General features: G+C 41.7%; 1 protein-coding gene across 1 annotated transcript; it reads right to left on the bottom strand.

Annotated features, from left to right (window-relative positions):
* Window positions 1–6,675: 6,675 nt before the first annotated feature.
* Window positions 6,676–8,061, bottom strand: LOC126219779 (paramyosin-like). Its single transcript, XM_049942149.1, has one exon. The coding sequence runs from the start codon at window positions 8,059–8,061 to the stop codon at window positions 6,676–6,678; it is 1,386 nt and encodes a 461-aa protein (XP_049798106.1).
* Between the last annotated feature and the right edge of the window lie 10,490 nt (window positions 8,062–18,551).

Below are 18,551 nucleotides of genomic sequence, written 5' to 3' on the forward strand. Positions count from 1 at the left end.
CATCTTTCAGCACGATCGACTATCTCTTCATAATTCACGACCTGTGGCGTAGTTGTTACACGACAATAACATAATTGTAATGAACTGACCCGCACAGAGTCCTGAACTGAATCCTATAGAACACCTTTGGGATGTTTTGGAACGCCGACTTCGTGCCGGACCTCACCGACCGACATCGATACTTCACCTCAGTCCAGCACTCCGTGAAGAATGGGCTGCCATTCCCCAAGAAACCTTCCAGCACCTGACTGAACGTATGCCTGCGAGAGTGGAAGCCGTCATCAAGGCTAAGGGTGGGCCAACATCATTACCGACGGAGGGCGCCGCGAACTTGTAAGTCATTTTCAGCAAGGTGTCCGGATAATTTTTATCACATAGTGTGCCTAATACACAAAAATTTCAAAGATGACTAAGCGTGTTAAGCATGTGGCAGTTGCACTGTGATGTCACGTTCGAAACAAATCAAAAAGAATTCACAGATATCTATTTCTGTCGTGTTGACGTCGCTCAAGTCATCTGAAAACCGTCTCGGTGCTGATGATTGTAAACCTCCACGACACGTCACACCTACTCGAAAGTCGATAACATTTATGTACCGTAACGTATTCACCTGTTTATTGCAGGTGAAGGACATCTACCCGACATTCCAATATAATATCATTTATTATGACAGGGAATGAAATGATAGTATGGCTTTGTGGCCAGGAGTCCTCACCTGTGGAAGTTCGGCCGCCGAGTTGTAAGTCTTTTCAGTTGACGCAACATTGGGCGACTTGCGTGTCGAGGATGAGGGCAACACAGCACCCAGCCCCTAACGGAGAAAATCCCCGACCCGGTCGAGAATCGAACCCGCGCCCGCTGTAAGGGAGTCAGACGCGCTGACCACTTAGCTAAGGAAGCGGACCCTTTAGCATGATTGCAACCGTTTGGACGTGACTTTACTGTTCATGAAGCATAAGTCATGAACGCGTCCGGCAACGAGTGCGTCCCAATACTATCTGAACTGTATAATTATAATTCCAATTACGCTGCTTAGTGTGACTGCTTTTGTTTTTGCAATAGGTCTATTTCGACTAAATTGCCACCATCAGGTTATCTATAAGTACGAGGTGCATTCAAGTTCTAAGGCCTCCGATTTTTTTTGTAATTAACTACTCACTCGAAATCGATGAAACTGACGTTACTTCTCGACGTAATCGCCCTGCAGACGTACACATTTTTCACAACGCTGACGCCATGATTCCATGGCAGCGGCGAAGGCTTCTTTAGGAGTCTGTTTTGACCACTGGAAAATCGCTGAGGCAATAGCAGCACGGCTGGTCAATGTGCGGCCACGGAGAGTGTCTTTCATTGTTGGAAAAAGCCAAAAGTCACTAGGAGCCAGGTCAGGTGAGTAGGGAGCATGAGGAATCACTTCAAAGTTGTTATCACGAAGAAACTGTTGCGTAACGTTAACTCGATGTGCGGGTGCGTTGTCTTGGTGAAACAGCACACGCGCAGCCCTTCCCGGACGTTTTTGTTGCAGTGCAGGAAGGAATTTGTTCCTCAAAACATTTTCGTAGGATGCACCTGTTACCGTAGTGCCCTTTGGAACGCAATGGGTAAGGATTACGCACTCACTGTCCCAGAACATGGACACCATCATTTTTTCAGCACTGGCGGTTACCCGAAATTTTTTTGGTGGCGGTGAATCTGTGTGCTTCCATTGAGCTGACTGGCGCTTTGTATCTGGATTGAAAAATGGCATCCACGTCTCATCCATTGTCACAACCGACGAAAAGAAAGTCCCATTCATGCTGTCGTTGCGTGTCAACATTGCTTGGCAACATGCCACACGGGCAGCCATGTGGTCGTCCGTCAGCATTCGTGGCACCCACCTGGATGACACTTTTCGCATTTTCAAGTCGTCATGCAGGATTGTGTGCACAGAACCTACAGAAATGCCAACTCTGGAGGCGATTTGTTCAACAGTCATTCGGCGATCCCCCAAAACAATTCTCTCCACTTTCTCGATCATGTCGTCAGACCGGCTTGTGCGAGCCCGAGGTTGTTTCGGTTTGTTGTCACACGATGTTCTCCCTTCATTAAACTGTCGCACCCATGAACGCACTTTCGACACATCCATAGCTCCATCACCACATGTCTCCTTCAACTGTCGATGAATTTCAATTGGTTTCACACCACGCAAATTCAGAAAACGAATGATTGCACGCTGTTCAAGTAAGGAAAACGTCGCCATTTTAAGTATTTAAAACAGTTCTCATTCTCGCCGCTGGCTTGAAAATTCCATCTGCCGTACGGTGGTGCCATCTCTGGGATGTATTGACAATGAACACGGTTTCATTTTAAAACAATGTGCATGTTTCTATCTCTTTCCAGTCCGGAGAAAAAAAAATCGGAGGCCTTAGAACTTGAATGCACCTTGTAAATCGTACATAATTATATACTCGAATATGATATCTTATACGCACTAGTAGAAGTGACGAAAGAATACTGGATGCCTTTCCATTATGTTGTCATCTTGCGAAGTGCTACTTACTCATCACCACAGCCTACTCCCAGGAGGTAGCTGAGCGCTCATTGCTCCAATGCGTGCTGGGGATGGGAAAAAACGATCGATTAAAATCGGTACCGGTATTTTAGTTCTGCATTATTTTTTACTAATAACCGGATAAAGTAGTAAAAAATTATGCAGAACTAATAACCGGATAAACCCCTCCCCCCCCCCCCCCCATGAACCATGGACCTTGCCGTTGGTGAGGAGGCTTGTGTTCCTTAGCGATACAGATGGCCATACCGTAGGTGCAACCACAACGGAGGGGTATCTGTTGAGAGGCCAGACAAACGTATGTTTCCTGAAGAGGGGCAGCAGCCTTTTCAGTAGTTGCAGGGGCAACAGTCTAGATGATTGACTGATCTGGCTTTGTAACATAACCAAAACAGCCTTGCTGTGCTGGTACTGCGAATGGCTGAAAGCAAGGGGAAACTACAGCTTTTTTTTTTCCGAGGGCATGCAGCTTTACTGTATGGTTAAATGATGATGGCGTTCTCTTGGGTAAAATATTCCGGAGGTAAAATAGTCCCCCATTTCGATCTCCGGGCGGGGACTACTCAAGAGGACGTCGTTATCAGGAGAAAGAAAACTGGCGTTCTACGTATCGGAGCGTGGAATGTCAGATCCCTTAATCGAGCAGGTAGGTTAGAAAATTTAAAAAGGGAAATGGATAGGTTAAAGTTAGATACAGTGGGAATTAGTGAAGTTCGGTGGCAGGAGGAACAAGACTTTTGGTCAGGTGAATACAGGGTTATAAATACAAAATCAAATAGAGGTAGGTTTAATAATGAATAAAAAAATAGGTGTGCGGGTAAGCTACTACAAACAGCATAGTGAACGCATTATTGTGGCCAAGATAGACTCGAAGCCCACGCCTACTACAGTAGTACAAGTTTATATGCCAACTAGCTCTGCAGATGATGAAGAAATTGATGAAATGTATGATGAGATAAAAGAAATTTTTCAGATAGTGAAGGAGACGAAAATTTAATAGTCATGGGTGACTGAAATTCGTGTGTAGGAAAAGGGAGAGAAGGAAACATAGTAGGTGAATATGGATTGGGGCTAAGAAATGAAAGAGGAAGCCGTCTGGTAGAATTTTGCACAGAGCATAACTTAATCATAGCTAACACTTGGTTCAAGAATCATAAAAGAAGGTTGTATACATGGAAGAATCCCGGAGATACTAAAAGGTATCAGATAGATTATATAATGGTAAGACAGAGATTTAGGAACCAGGTTTTAAATTGTAAGACACTTCCAGGGGCAGATATGGACTCTGATCACAATCTATTGGTTATGAACTGCAGATTGAAATTGACGAAACTACAAAAAGGTGGGAATTTAAGGAGATGGGACCTGGATAAACTGAAAGAACAAGAGGTTGTACAGAGTTTCAGGGAGAGCATAAGGGAACAATTGACAGCAGTGGGGGAAAGAAGTACAGTAGAAGAAGAATGGGTAGCTTTGAGGGATGAAGTAGTGAAGGCAGCAGAGGATCAAGTAGGTAAAAAGACGAGGGCTAATAGAAATCCTTGGGTAACAGAAGAGATATTGAATTTAATTGATGAAAGGAGAAAATATAAAAATGCAGTAAATGAAGCAGGCAAAAAGGAATACAAACGTCTCAAAAATTGGATCGACAGGAAGTGCAAAATGGCTAAGCAGGGATGGGTAGAGGACAAATTTAAGGATGTAGAGGCTTATCTCACTAGGGGTAAGATAGATACTGCCTACAGGAAAATTAAAGAGACCTTTGGAGAAAAGAGAACCACTTGTATGAATATCAAGAGCTGAGATGGAAACCCAGTTATAACCAAAGAAGAGAAATCAGAAAGATGGAAGAAGTATATAGAGGTTCTATACTTGAGCGATGTACTTGAGGACAATATTATAGAAATGGAAGAGAATGTAGATGAAGATGAAATGGGAGATGCGATAATGCGTGAAGAGTTTGACAGAGCTCTGAAAGACCGGAGCCGAAACAAGGCCCCGGGAGTAGACAACATTCTATTAGAACTACTGATGGCCTTGGGAGAGCCAGTCCTGACAAAACTCTACCATCTGGTGAGCAAGATGTATGAGACAGGCGAAGTACCCTCAGACTTCAAGAAGAATATAATAATTCCAATCCCAAAGAAAGCAGGTGTTGACAGATGTGAAAATTACCGAACTATCAGTTTAATAAGTCACAGCTGCAAAATACTAACGCGAATTCTGTACAGACGAATGGAAAAACTGGTAGAAGCCGACCTCGGGGAAGATCAGTTTGGATTCCGTAGAAATATTGGAACACGTGAGGCAATACTGACCTTACGACTTATCTTAGAAGAAAGATTAGGGAAAGGTAAACCTACGTTTCTAGCATTTGTAGACTTAGAGAAAGCTTTTGACAATGTTGACTGGAATACTCTCTTCCAAATTCTAAAGGTGGCAGGGGTAAAATACAGGGAGCGAAAGAGTCGAGGGACATGAAAGGGAAGCAGTGATTGGGAAGGGAGTGAGACAGGGTTGTAGCCTCTCTCCAATGTTATTCAATCTGTATATTGAGCAAGCAGTAAAGGAAACGAAAAATTCGGAGTAAGTATTTAAATCCATGGAGAAGAAATAAAAACTTTGAGGTTCGCCGATGACATTGTAATTCTGTCAGAGACAGCAAAGTACTTGGAAGAGCAGTTGAACGGAATGGACATTGTCTTGAAAGGAGGATATAAGATGAACATCAACAATAGCAAAACGAGGATAATGGAATGTAGTCGAATTAAGTCCGGCGATGCTAAGGGAATTAGATTAGGAAATGAGACACTTAAAGTAGTAAACGAATTTTGCTATTTGGGGAGCAAAATAACTGATGATGGTCGAAGTAGAGAAGATATAAAATGTAGACTGTGTAACACTCCCTTATATTCTATTATTATTATAGCCCGTTCGTTCAGGATCTGAATAGCAGCCCACATAAGTATTAATTAATATGACCGTGTACCTAATGGGGCTGGCAATCGGATTGGACTGCTACGGAGTTGTTACATTCCATTTTGTCCTTCTCAAATGCTGCAATAATGATATGTCTGGTGGCAAGAGAACAACAACACAGCTTCACTGATCAAGACCTATATTCACATCAGAAACACAAAAATAAGGAGACAGCCACTGCCTTCGTCAATACACTGTTAATAACGGCTAATCTCAGCACAGGCTTCCTCGCTATTCATAATCGTCACACGCCAAATACAATCACTGTAATCCAACACTGTAATCCAAATAATGCCGGCGCGGTAGACGCGGAATCTCAATAACGGCACACAAATATCGCTGATCACACTTGTAATTAAACTTCTTCACTTTCCTGTATAATACTAACACAAAGGGGTTAAACCGCGGCGATGGCCACTCCCTTTGTCGGTAATTTGTATCAACAACTGCTGGCTTCTGCACAGCTCTCCGCCCGCCTCGCGGGAACCTACAACACACACTGACTGAACTGACTCTCGCTCTCGCGACCCAACACACTATCGATAGTTGCCCTGTCGACCTGTGCTGATGCAAACTTAATAGTAAGGGCCTGCGGACCCCTTACATCCCCGCCCTCGAAAACTTCTTTAGAGCCGCAGGCGAAAAAGAATCGGCAAGGGAATTAAACATTGCTACATTTGAACAAAACACACAGTGTAAATAATGAAAGAAATTACAATTCATCAAAATAATCCCTCGACTCCGGTAGTGGGCTGCCTCCACAATAATTTCTACAAAAGGTTATTACATCACATAAATATGGCATTGTCCAAATTACAATTTTTTATCAAGCAGCAATAGCCCTCTCTAGTCCTATATTGAATGAAACACACAACATATACACTCAAAAATTATTACTTAAACACATGACATATGAATTACTACACTACAAAATAGTTGTTACAGATTTTATACCTATTCTCAGATAATCTTTGATATGAAATATGCAATTCTAATTGTAATATATCACAAAACACAATGTAAATAAACCTTTCCCTTTTTCAAATGTCCATTTTATAACTAAATGTCCTAAATACAGGTATATCTTAGCAGGTTTATTCGGGTCCTTGTAGCCCTCACTCTAGACCGGACCTCACCTGGAGTGTCATTCAGTTTTTTTCGGTTCCTCCACCTCTTCCTCTATAATCAGATGAATGATTAAAATGATTCCTTGGGTCATTACTTCCTTCTCGGTTTCGATCATTAGCTTGATGGTGTTCCTGTGATCGAACAGATTCCAACTGGTCCAGTATCTCCATCAAGGCCTCCCTATTTTTAATTAGGCTCCCGGATACAGTCTCTTGCATTCTCCGGCTCAATCTTCTTTTTATCGCTGATATCATTACGTCATCACTCAGGGGTTGTTCCAAGGTCTCGTTCAATTCCCACAAATGTTCGGCAAACTCTCTCAACGTTCTCCATGTACTAAGTGACTTGCGGTGGAGTAGGTCCTCAATTGCTGCACACTGATGACTTTTGGACCAGTATTTCTTCAAGAATTCCTCTTCAAACTGATCAAAACTAGTAGTCCCTTCCTTCTTCCTGACTCCCCAAGTGAAGGCCTCACCTTCCATTCTATCTATTGCAAATTGAATCTTGTCGGAGTCGTTAAAATGTGCTGGGAAAACTCCTTTTAACCATTTCATAAATATCATTTGGTGTAACCCTCCTTTCGGTTTAAACTTCTGCCCTGTATTATTTTGGACGTGCCGATTCTCACTGCTCATCAAGGTAACAGCTCTACCTTCCCCAACGGTTAAGGTGGCATTGCTAATTCGTTTATTAATTTCTTCGGTTTTGCTCTCCAGTTGTCGCATTCCCTGTTGTAATTGCCTGATCTCCATTGCAACCCTCTCGTTATCCTCTTCTCGTTGCACGGTTATAGCATTTCTCAGATTGACAGCCAGTTGGTTTTGCCTATCTCCTATCCCCTTAACTGCATCATTGCACTGTTTCTGCATCTGCGTCACCTCGGCGATCCTTTCTCTCAACTCGGCTTTGGTTTCTTCAACATCGTCTTCTATCTTCTTTATTAACTTTCCTTTCATCTTCTCCACGTCTTCCTGGACTTGGTCTACGTTCTTCTGCAGCTTCCTCTCTCTCTCGTCGATGTCCATCTTCAGTCGTTCTTGTGACTCCTGCATTTCCTTCTTCAGATTATATTCTATCTTCATTTGCGATGTTTTGATCTCTTGTGCTATAGTTTCTTTAAATGACTCCAAGCTTTCTTTTGTTTCTTGTAAATCTTCCTTTAATGATTTGCGGAATATTTCTTCCCTTTCTCTAGCTTCTTGTAAACCTTTCTCTAACGATGCGTTAGTTTCTTGTAAACGCTTCTCTAACGATGCGTTAGCTTCTTGTAAACCTTTTAGTGATTCTCTTGTTTCTTGTGAACTCTTCTCTAATGATTCTCGGGATATTCTTCCCTCTTCTCTAATTTCTTGTAAATCTTCCTTTAGTGATGCGTAGTTTTCTTTTAGCAATGCTGCCAACATCGATCGTATATCTGCGCCCCCTGAAACTGGCTTATTTTTCGTCGTTTGTCCCGGCGTCTCGAGATAACTAGTTGAATGTGCTAATGGGCTATCTAATGACACTCCATAATCACTGATTCCCGAATCATCTCTGTCTTCCTGTCCTATCCCTTTCCTTTCAACTACTGCCTCACAAACCTGCTTATCTTTAGTAGACATGTTTGGTTTATTTTTAATGCACAGGCAAGTAATACAAAATAACCTCTAATAACCCAAAACACTCCTAATTATCATGAAACTAATCAAACAGTACCTGCAGTCTTTTCAGTTAATCCCCAAAATGATACAACATGCATGAGTACTGAACATAACAACCCTCAAAACCTAATAATTTCAAATAACAATCTCCACATACACAGCTTATGTAAAATGTTCTAAATAAGATAAATCACAACACTCATAAAATCTATAAATGTAAAATCCCCAAAAACAATAAGCCTATCTGTATAATTACCATTTAGACAACGCAGTATGCATAAACAAGTATGCTATATTTCAAAGTATGTTTCGCAAATTTTTCGGAAATTACTGTAATTGGGCACTTTTCCTAATGTAAATATCAGTTAAAAACTGTTTATTTATCGCGAAGACTGCACACTGCAATTTTAATGTTAGGTCAACCAGTCGTCTTCACTCACCAACTGACGTTACCGTGAGTCGTGATGTTTTGACGTTTGAGGTGGGCGTGGCGCTGTACTGCCGCTGGAGCTGCGTGAGGTTGCGCTGCTGTTGCAAGTCGTCGTAGTTCTCCGTCGGCCGCTCCGTGGCGCTGCAGGCGGGCGTAGTTTGTAGTTCGGCCGCTAGATGCCAGTCGGCGCTCGGTGTCCCGAAGTCGTGTCGCTCGCCGTGGTGGGATGTCGTGTGAAATCACCTCGCAGAACGAAACTCTTTGGCGCGGCTGCTACACAGGTCTGCATGACGTCACTCAATAATTGCGTCGCCACAATACATTGTCTTCCGCATAATAGTTTATAGGTCCACATGAAACTGTCCGATTTTTACCATTCAAAAAGCAATTCCAGTCACAATATTACTATTAAACACTTCTTTGAGGCTTTCGTGACGAATACTTGGCTCGTTTTGCTATTTTACTGTTCACCCGTGTCTTTCTTTAGTGTTCACTTTTCACAGTTTTTCACGTGGATTTACGCATTTGCACATTATAACACAGTTTATTGACACTATATTACTATTTAATATGGCAAGAAAAAACAGTTTAGTCACAATCGTAAGATTTACTACTTCGTATTGTTCAAAATGCACTGTTCGTTGTCGCGATTTTAAAGTTTATGCTCTGTCCCGATCCAATTGAAAAAATATTTTCTCGCTTTAAGCAAGGTAAAATTACCTATTGATCTTTATGATTCGTCCGAAAATTGCACTTGTCCTTTCACGGTAAGCCAAGGGTGTAACACTCCCTTATATTCTATTATTATTATAGCCCGTTCGTTCGGGATCTGAATAGCAGCCCACATAAGTATTAATTAATATGACCGTGTACCTAATGGGGCTGGCAATCGGATTGGACTGCTACGGAGTTGTTACATTCCATTTTGTCCTTCTCAAATGCTGCAATAATGATATGTCTGGTGGCAAGAGAACAACAACACAGCTTCACTGATCAAGACCTATATTCACATCAGAAACACAAAAATAAGGAGACAGCCACTGCCTTCGTCAATACACTGTTAATAACGGCTAATCTCAGCACAGGCTTCCTCGCTATTCATAATCGTCACACGCCAAATACAATCACTGTAATCCAACACTGTAATCCAAATAATGCCGGCGCGGTAGACGCGGAATCTCAATAACGGCACACAAATATCGCTGATCACACTTGTAATTAAACTTCTTCACTTTCCTGTATAATACTAACACAAAGGGGTTAAACCGCGGCGATGGCCACTCCCTTTGTCGGTAATTTGTATCAACAACTGCTGGCTTCTGCACAGCTCTCCGCCCGCCTCGCGGGAACCTACAACACACACTGACTGAACTGATTCTCGCTCTCGCGACCCAACACACTATCGATAGTTGCCCTGTCGACCTGTGCTGATGCAAACTTAACAGTAAGGGCCTGCGGACCCCTTACAACTGGCAATGGCAAGGAAAGCGTTTCTGAAGAAGAGAAATTTGTTAACATCGAGCGTAGATTTAAGGGTCAGGAAGTCGTTTCTGAAAGTATTTGTATGGAGTGTAGCCATATATGGAAGTGAAACATGGACGATAAATAGTTTGGACAGGAAGAGAATAGAAGCTTTCGAAATGTGGTGCTACAGAATAATGCTGAAGATTAGATGGGTAGATCACATAACTAATGGGGAGGTATTGAATAGAATTGGGGAGAAGAGGAGTTTGTGGCACAACTTGACGAGAAGAAGGGGCCGGTTGGTAGGACATGTTCTGAGGCATCAAGGGATCACAAATTTAGCATTGGAGGGCAGCGTGGAGGGTAAATTATCGTAGAGGGAGACCAAGAGATGAATACACTAAGCAGATTCAGAAGGATGTAGGTTGCAGTAGGTACTGGGAGATGAAGAAACTTGCACAGGATAGGGTACGTGGAGAGCTGCATCAAACCAGTCTCAGGACTGAAGACCACAACAGCAACAACAACCGGATAAAAACGCGAAATACCAGATAGCAGCAGTGCTAAAATTTTTCGTTTTTAAGTAAACATTAAAAAACGATTCACTGCTGCTTTAACAACAATGTCGACAGAAACTAGCGACAAACGCATAGCGTAAGAATTGGTACAGCGTTGGTGAGACAATTATGTACCTGTTACCATGTGGCGTGTACACTGTAGTGTCCGAGACTTGCCCAATCTGGTCTACATCGTAGTCTCGCACTGTTGTCGGACATAAGTTGTAATAACGAATGGCACCATCTCTAGTCTGGAAGTACTTTACGGAGTGTGTTATCAATAAAGTGCAATGCTCCATTTGCATAAATGATTAAGAACAGGAGGAGCCACCACAAACTTGCGACATCATATGAGGAGAAAATTTCAAACTTGACAATTCATTCATATTTTAAACATAGCTGCACAACAGCAACGGGTCCACGTAATAAAATTATAACCAGCCGACCAGTTGCACTGGATAAAGAAATTCTTTACCTAGGTTTTGACAAATATAAATTTGTCTTCTTCAGAAGGTAGCAATTTTACATTAGTACCTAGGTGAAGAATTTCTTTATCCAGTGCAACTGGTCCGCTGGTTATAATTTTATTAATTCATTCATAGTTTACAATACGAATAGGAAGCAGCTGATCTAATGGCTGCCTACATAATATGCATTTATTTGGGCGTAGCTTTTAAAAACGGATAATGAACATTTGGTACTGACTATTCGTAATGCCCAAATAGTGGTATCATCCTCGATTATAACATAATTTTTGAGCAGGGCTGCAAAAAATTATAATCAGTAGGAGAATACTGATGATTTTTAGTACTATTCAACCACGTATCACTTTTTGAGAGAAGCAGCGAACGTTGTGCAGACTGTTTTCCCTTGTTTTCCTCTTTAATTCAATATTTTGATTTTATGCATCTTGAAACTGATGGAGTCAAAATTTTTCAGTCTTGGATTGCTACGTATAGTACAGGATACAAGAAATAAAAAACCGAAAATTGGTTACTTCAGAAACGGCTATTTTGAGAGGTCTTAATATTCATGTTGAACTGCCGTTGAAAAAAAGCGATATAACCGAAAACCGGTTGCTTCAGCGATAACTGCCATTTCTAAAGCATCCTCTGTGCGTACGCCGCGACACCCACATAAAGCTCACATCGTATTAAGGAAACCCAGTACATAACGCGCCACGCATCCGCTGCCTTTGGATCTGTCTCCCTGAAGTTGTGTGCTTAAAGAAAACACCTATGGAATATATCCTAGCCATATTTTCATTGTTTAAGGGGCCCCAGAAAGGCTCAAAATCATGAAAAGTTCAATTTTTACTTTTTTGCGTTTTCTGAATCTGCAGACTATTACCTTTTAATAGATACATAATTTATTCAATTCCGAAGACTACAACTATTTTTAAATTTTTTTTGAAATGTGTTCTACATGGGCGTGACCCACTGTGGCGCTGTTAAACTGCTGTCAAATGGTGTTATTATTAACGTCCGTGTTCATCAGGTACATTTTAGTGATGTGAGATAAAGTATGTGTTGTGGCTAACCTGTGATGGTTCAATATATATCGCTGGTGTGATTGTCGATTGTTTCATGTTTATTTACTCTGTCGTTATCTCGAAAATATTCGTAATTAATTCTGTTTCTTGAGTCTCTGTTTTGTTGAAGTATAATAATGAGTAAAAGTAAAGTTATTAGAAATCCTCTGAAGGCTTTTAAGAAAAGGAGAAATGTTGGAAAGCCAAAGGTATTTAGAAATATGGGAATGAAGATAGGTTCTAACATGGTACGAGCGATGCTTGCTGTAGACAAGGAACGCCTTCGGGCTGCAGACAGGGCTGTGAAGAGTCTAGAAATACAAGCAAGAGTAAACAGGAGGAGGAACAAGAGGAAGCTGGAGGAGGAGTTTGCAGAGGATGAAGATAATCCATCCTATGGACCTGGAATGCACTAAAAAGTTAATCCAATCTTTGTCGCTCGATTCCCAAAACTTTTATTTTCTCATACTAATTACATGTTTTCTAAGGATCTTCCAAACATATTTGTTTCAAACTTTCAGTAAATGTTACACAGTACCTTCTGCATAATTTAACACAGCCTTTTTCCAAAAAACTGTATATTTTTGAATATATAAATAAAAAATTGCAAAAAAATGTTGTGAATTTTCATTACAATTGAAAAAAAATCATCTTTAATAACTGCACTAAAATTTTGTAAAATCCCTGTGTTAAGTTGTAGCCCATATTCCAATAAATAATCTGTAAAAAGTTCAACTTCCTACCTCAAATACTTTGTGAGGAAAGATGTAATTTATAAGCGTTATTTTAACATTGCAAGTATAGGGCATTCCGGAGCCCCTTAATCTCTGAAGATATTTGACAGAACCTTAACTTTTACTTTTCATTTCATTGTAGTTTCGTCTGACATACATTTATATTGATTTTCAGTTTGAGCACTGGCCAATGAATCATCTGTTTTCACGGGCGATGACGACCTCATATTCAAATCTTCACGATGAAATTATATAGGCATGTTAGACACCATACCATTAGCGTATTAAATATTACTCATACGCCCTCCAAGATTATTGCACAATAACCTCAACGTATATGAACATAACTGATTTGTTCATAAAGTAAATTTTGCTGCTGACAGCAGCGATTTTATTTTATTATTTGTTGCGCGACGCGTTTCAGGAAATGATTCCTATTTTAAAGCCTTTTTTTTTCCTTTTTTATGACATTTAAGCGTGATGCTTTCGATATGTGAGCTGTTGCAATGTTCTGTTGCCTTTCCTTTAATATATAAATACGCGCAGCTTTTTTTTTAATTTCTGGTGGCTCATTATACAGTTAATAGCGCATTTGAAAAAAAAAAAAAAAGCTTTTTGCTTACAGTTTTCTCGTAGTCCTCTTATTCATAAACTCACGCATGTTAAACATCACTCGCACAAACATCTGGGAGCAGAATCGTACGATAACAACCAGTCACAGAGATATCTTATATTTAGACAAAAGAAATAATTCTACAGATCAACCATGAAGTGTGGGTACTATTCTTTAGTTTGGAAGGAATTTTTTGCATTTAGTTTCAGTCAGTATTCTTTTATATATTAGTTACAAGTGTACATATTCTTAAATATGACTAATTTATTTGCTTACTTAGGAATGCCATCGAAGCAGTTGTTAGTGCAGAGGCTGTTGTGCAGTAATTATTGACTTATACAATAGAAGTAGAACACTTCATATGGACTTATGCCCTGCCCCTAATGGTTTCAGAGACAGAACATTTAACGTACATTTGTTTTTCGGCTAGTGGCACGCAAGAATGTGTCTTACACACTCAACTTCTTTGAAGTTTTATTCTAGTCCTACCTGCGTCGTCGCTTTCAACCTCTTTGCTCGGGATGTCTTTCTACCATTAAACTAGCCCAGTTCACGCACAGTTGCCCATGGTGTCTTCTGTGTGTGAAGTAGTGCAGGGGATTGAGAATGTATTAGAGGGAAGAATCCGTTAACTTTGTTTGTATGCGCTTTGGCTAAAATGCCACACACCTACACTAACGAAGAGCATGTAAATATGGTGCAAGGGAAGGTAGTCTAAAATGACATAGCCGGGAAAAATGACATATTGTTGTTATCTTCATTTTATATAATACAGTGCGGCAAGAGAAGACGTCTTTTATTTACAAAACAAATATTTCTGTTCTTGCTGCGGAGGACGGCGACCCAAAACCCACTCGTCATTGTCGTTATCGTCTTTTTGAGTGATGTTATGCTAGTAAATTCTACTACATGCGAGATGCTGGCGGCTATGCGTAAACTATCGATCGATAGGTAGCGTTAGTTTGACGTCTGGAGCAAAGAGAAACGTTTTTTCGTATCCAGTGATTCCAACATTTCGGTGAAGTTTCTGGCCAAAGCCTGTTGCTGCACTACTTTAGAATTAGAAGAAGAGAGGCAGAGAATACCATTAAGGTAAGCTACGGTATGTTTCAGTGCTTTTGAATTTTAGTTTGCTCTATAAGTTTTTGAGGTTACGGTTTTTGAGTTACCATTTACGCTTGTGAGAAAAACCACATACTAGTATGTCATTTTTGCTCTCTTATACTTCATTTTCCCCTCTTATTGGTAATCATGCTACCTTATTAAACGCGACGTCCTCTGTCTTCAAATAAATTCAAAGTGCAGTCGGTTATAGTGGAATATTATTATTACAATCTTTAAACGTATACTTTTGTTTTATGTTTAGGATGGTGACCAGATACAAGAGGGTTACCAACAAACAGTCTTGGCAAAAAAAAAATGACATGAAGGCAGTCATTGCAGCAATAAGAAAAGGAAAGACGGATTGGCTTCGAGCGTCTAAGATTTACAATGTGCCTCAAGCCATACTTTGGCAACAATCTGCAGAGAAAAACAAACAAGCAAACAGCGGTGTGAAAAAATTCGACCTGTCCTGAACATAGACCTTGAAAAGACACTGGTTGTCCACATTCTGGATCTCGAGTCACATTTGGACTGTCAGCCATGGTTGTAAGAAAGTTGGCTTTTGATTTAGCACAAAGAATGGGAATCCTCGTCCCTTTCAAAGCAGAAAGTAGAATGGCAGGACAAGACTGGCTTATTGGATATCGAAGAAGAAATCCGAAAAAAAGTCTTCGCCAGCAAGGGCACAATCTTTCAGCATGCCTCAGGTTAAAAAATTCGCTTTTCTGTTGGTCTAAATAGTAAAGAAACATAAAATCAATACAACACAATTTTACAAGGAGCATGAATCAGCCATAACAACAGCGTCAAACCCATCAAAGGTCTTTGCTGAAGGAGGCAAGAAACAGGTTACTGCTCTTGCAAGCCGTAGTATTCATATCACTGTGGCAGTTTGTCAGAGTTCCAGTGGACACAATGTTCCTCCAAGTATAATTTTTCCACGGAAGAATGTAAACGTCACATTGAATGGTAAAAATGTAAATGTCGTGTGACTAGGGCCTCCCGCCGGGTAGACCGTTCGCCGGGTGCAAGTCTTTCGATTTGACACCACTTCGGCGACTTGCGCGTCGATGGGATGATACGATGATGATTAGTACAACACAACACCCAGTCCCTGAGCGGAGAAAATCTCCAACCCAGCCGGGAATCGAAGCCGGGCCCTTAGGATTGACATTCTGCCGCGCTGACCACTCAGCTACTGGGGACGGACACATTGAATGATGATAGGCTACCAGGCATTCTACGTCTCTGCAATGAAAGTGGGTACCGGTACATTGCATCAGAGGCCTTCGTAAAGTGGCTGCGACATTTTATATCTTCATTTAAACCTACGACAGATGACAAGGTTCTTCTAAGCCTGGAAATATATCAACCGATTATGAGCTTGCTTAGTCCTTCTCTTGACATCGAGAAACTACTACTTTCCTGATGGAGCGATCTGTGATCTCCATGGACACTGTCAGGCCATATCAAACGCTGCTGGCGGCTTCAACAGCTTAAAACACCCGTCAGGACTGACACCAATGCATGTGGACTTCATCCCCGCAACTGCCCCGGCCACTAGCATGGACCCTGCCTCCTCCAGGAACGTCTCTCGATGAGCTTCACCATCTCCTCCCTTCTGTGAGGGGGGCCGGGAGGGGGCGAGGGGATGCTGTACCGAGGCATGCATACAGTGTCAGCAGCCATCATCATGTCGGTGCTGCCAAGATGCTTAACGCAAAGGACACAATTATCTGAAAGACAGATGGCCACACTCCAATTGTCCACCAGGAGGCAACTCAAGTGCCGCTAAAGACTGTGAGTTGTACCATCCCATTCTCTTCTGCAAGAAACGTGACGGAAAATTGGCCCAGCTGTATCCTACCGCCGAGTAGTGCTCAGGCTAGAACAAATCAGTTTGATCAGAGCGAGTTTCCTGAGCCAGACACCAGACTGTAAGGATTCTGTCAATCGGGGTTGTCAATCGAGAGCTACCTCCACGACTTCATGAACCTGGGAACTGCCAGCTTCAACAGGAGGCAACTCAAGAGGCGCTAGAGACTTCGGGGCGCACGGACCTATTCTCTTCTGGTGTCTAATCACGAGATTTCTGTTAATCAGAATTCTCATTCGAGAGCCGCCTGCCATCCATGTTGGGCTTATTGACACCAGGAATGCCAGTTGTAGATTTAGAGTGCTCATGGCCTCCTCGCTTCCTGTGGTTACTTGCTGAACAAGTTTGCTCCTTCCGGGACTTAAATTTTGTCCATTCTGTCTGTACTTTTACGTTGGGGATCGTATGGAATTTCGACTTTTATAGAGGGTGTGTTTAATGAACTTAGAGAAATGGATAATCTAACTAGCCTTGAGCTGGCAGAAGTATTATTATTCTGTTTCAAGAAGCATCTTATTTTATTTTTTGTTTCAATCCACGTCGTAGTAGATGTGCTATTAATATTTGACAAATAGACATGTTCAGTCATTGGTTCCTTTTTTGTCCCGCCGTCAGTAGATATATGTAGGAACAGATTGTTGTAAGGAGCAGTTTAACGCGGACCGGCAACCTAAACCTAGCCGTGCAGAAAGCAGGTACCAACTAAAATTTATCAGAACAATCCTAGGGGAAACGTAATCACTGCACAAAGCAAACAGCTTAAAAAAACTGCATTCGATCAATTCTTGAATATTTTTCGGCCGTTTGGGACGATTGCCTGGTTGGACTACGAAAGAGATGAAGGAAGGAAGTTTAGGGTTTGAAGTACCATCGAAGATGAGATCGTCGTTAGGTACAAAATACGAATGCAGGTAGGAAAAGGATAGAAAAGAAATTGGCCTTAACTCTTAAAAGACACCATCCTAGCTTTCGACATAAGTCGTTTAGGAAACGCACGGAAAACCGAAATCCCGATGGTCTTTCTGGGATTTGAACCGCCATTCTTCCGATTACGAGTGCAGTTTTTTACCGCTGTCCCGCCTCACTCGTTCGGAAGAGATGAGAAAATTCGGAAAAGAGCAATGTAGTACATTATCTGATCCGATCTCCCCCATGCCTCGGGCATGGATGTGTGTGATGTCCTTAGATTAGTTAGGTTTAAGTAGTTCTAAGTTCTAGGGCACTGATGACCACAGAAGTTAAGTCCCATAGTGCTCAGAGCCATTTGAACCAATTTTCGAACTCCCCCATATATTTTTCTATCAATAGAGAAGCAGCTACAGGAGAATGGGATAGTCAGGAAAGCTCAGTGACTTCGAACGTGGACTTGTAAATGGATATCACGTGATACACAAGTCCGTCAGAGATATAAACAAGTCCATCAGAGATTTTTCAACCCTTCTAAAGCTGCTTCCAATCGATTGTTTGTGACGTGAATATGAAATGGAAACACGAAGGACGACCAGAGATAAATCAAGACCAGGCTGAACTCAAGTGCTGACGAACAGGGACCGTTGACCATTGCTTCGGACAGGGGTGGGCAAATAACGGCCCGCGGACCTCATGTGGCCCGCGGAGGGGTTTTGTGTGGCCCGCCAAGACATTTACAAAAATCATAGGAAAAACAAAATTTCCCTTCCCCACGAGACTAAAAAAATCCGCGAGCGTCTGCGCTACTTGGTAGTGCGTACTACCGACAGATGTCTCTACAGTGACGCATCAACCTAGCTGCATGTGGGCACGGTGGATTGTGGGAGCACTACCATCAGCCAACACGGGCACGGAAAAAAGCACTGTGCATCCTGCTATTGGCGCAAATTTATGCTCCATGCGGTGGTTGATGGGAGCGCTATATTTCTCCCGCGCCGAGTGAATAGTACGACGTTCAGAGAAATTTTCTTCTTT

Source organism: Schistocerca nitens, chromosome 1 (genome assembly GCF_023898315.1).
Source record: "Schistocerca nitens isolate TAMUIC-IGC-003100 chromosome 1, iqSchNite1.1, whole genome shotgun sequence".
In the NCBI taxonomy this organism is placed as follows: domain Eukaryota; kingdom Metazoa; phylum Arthropoda; class Insecta; order Orthoptera; family Acrididae; genus Schistocerca; species Schistocerca nitens.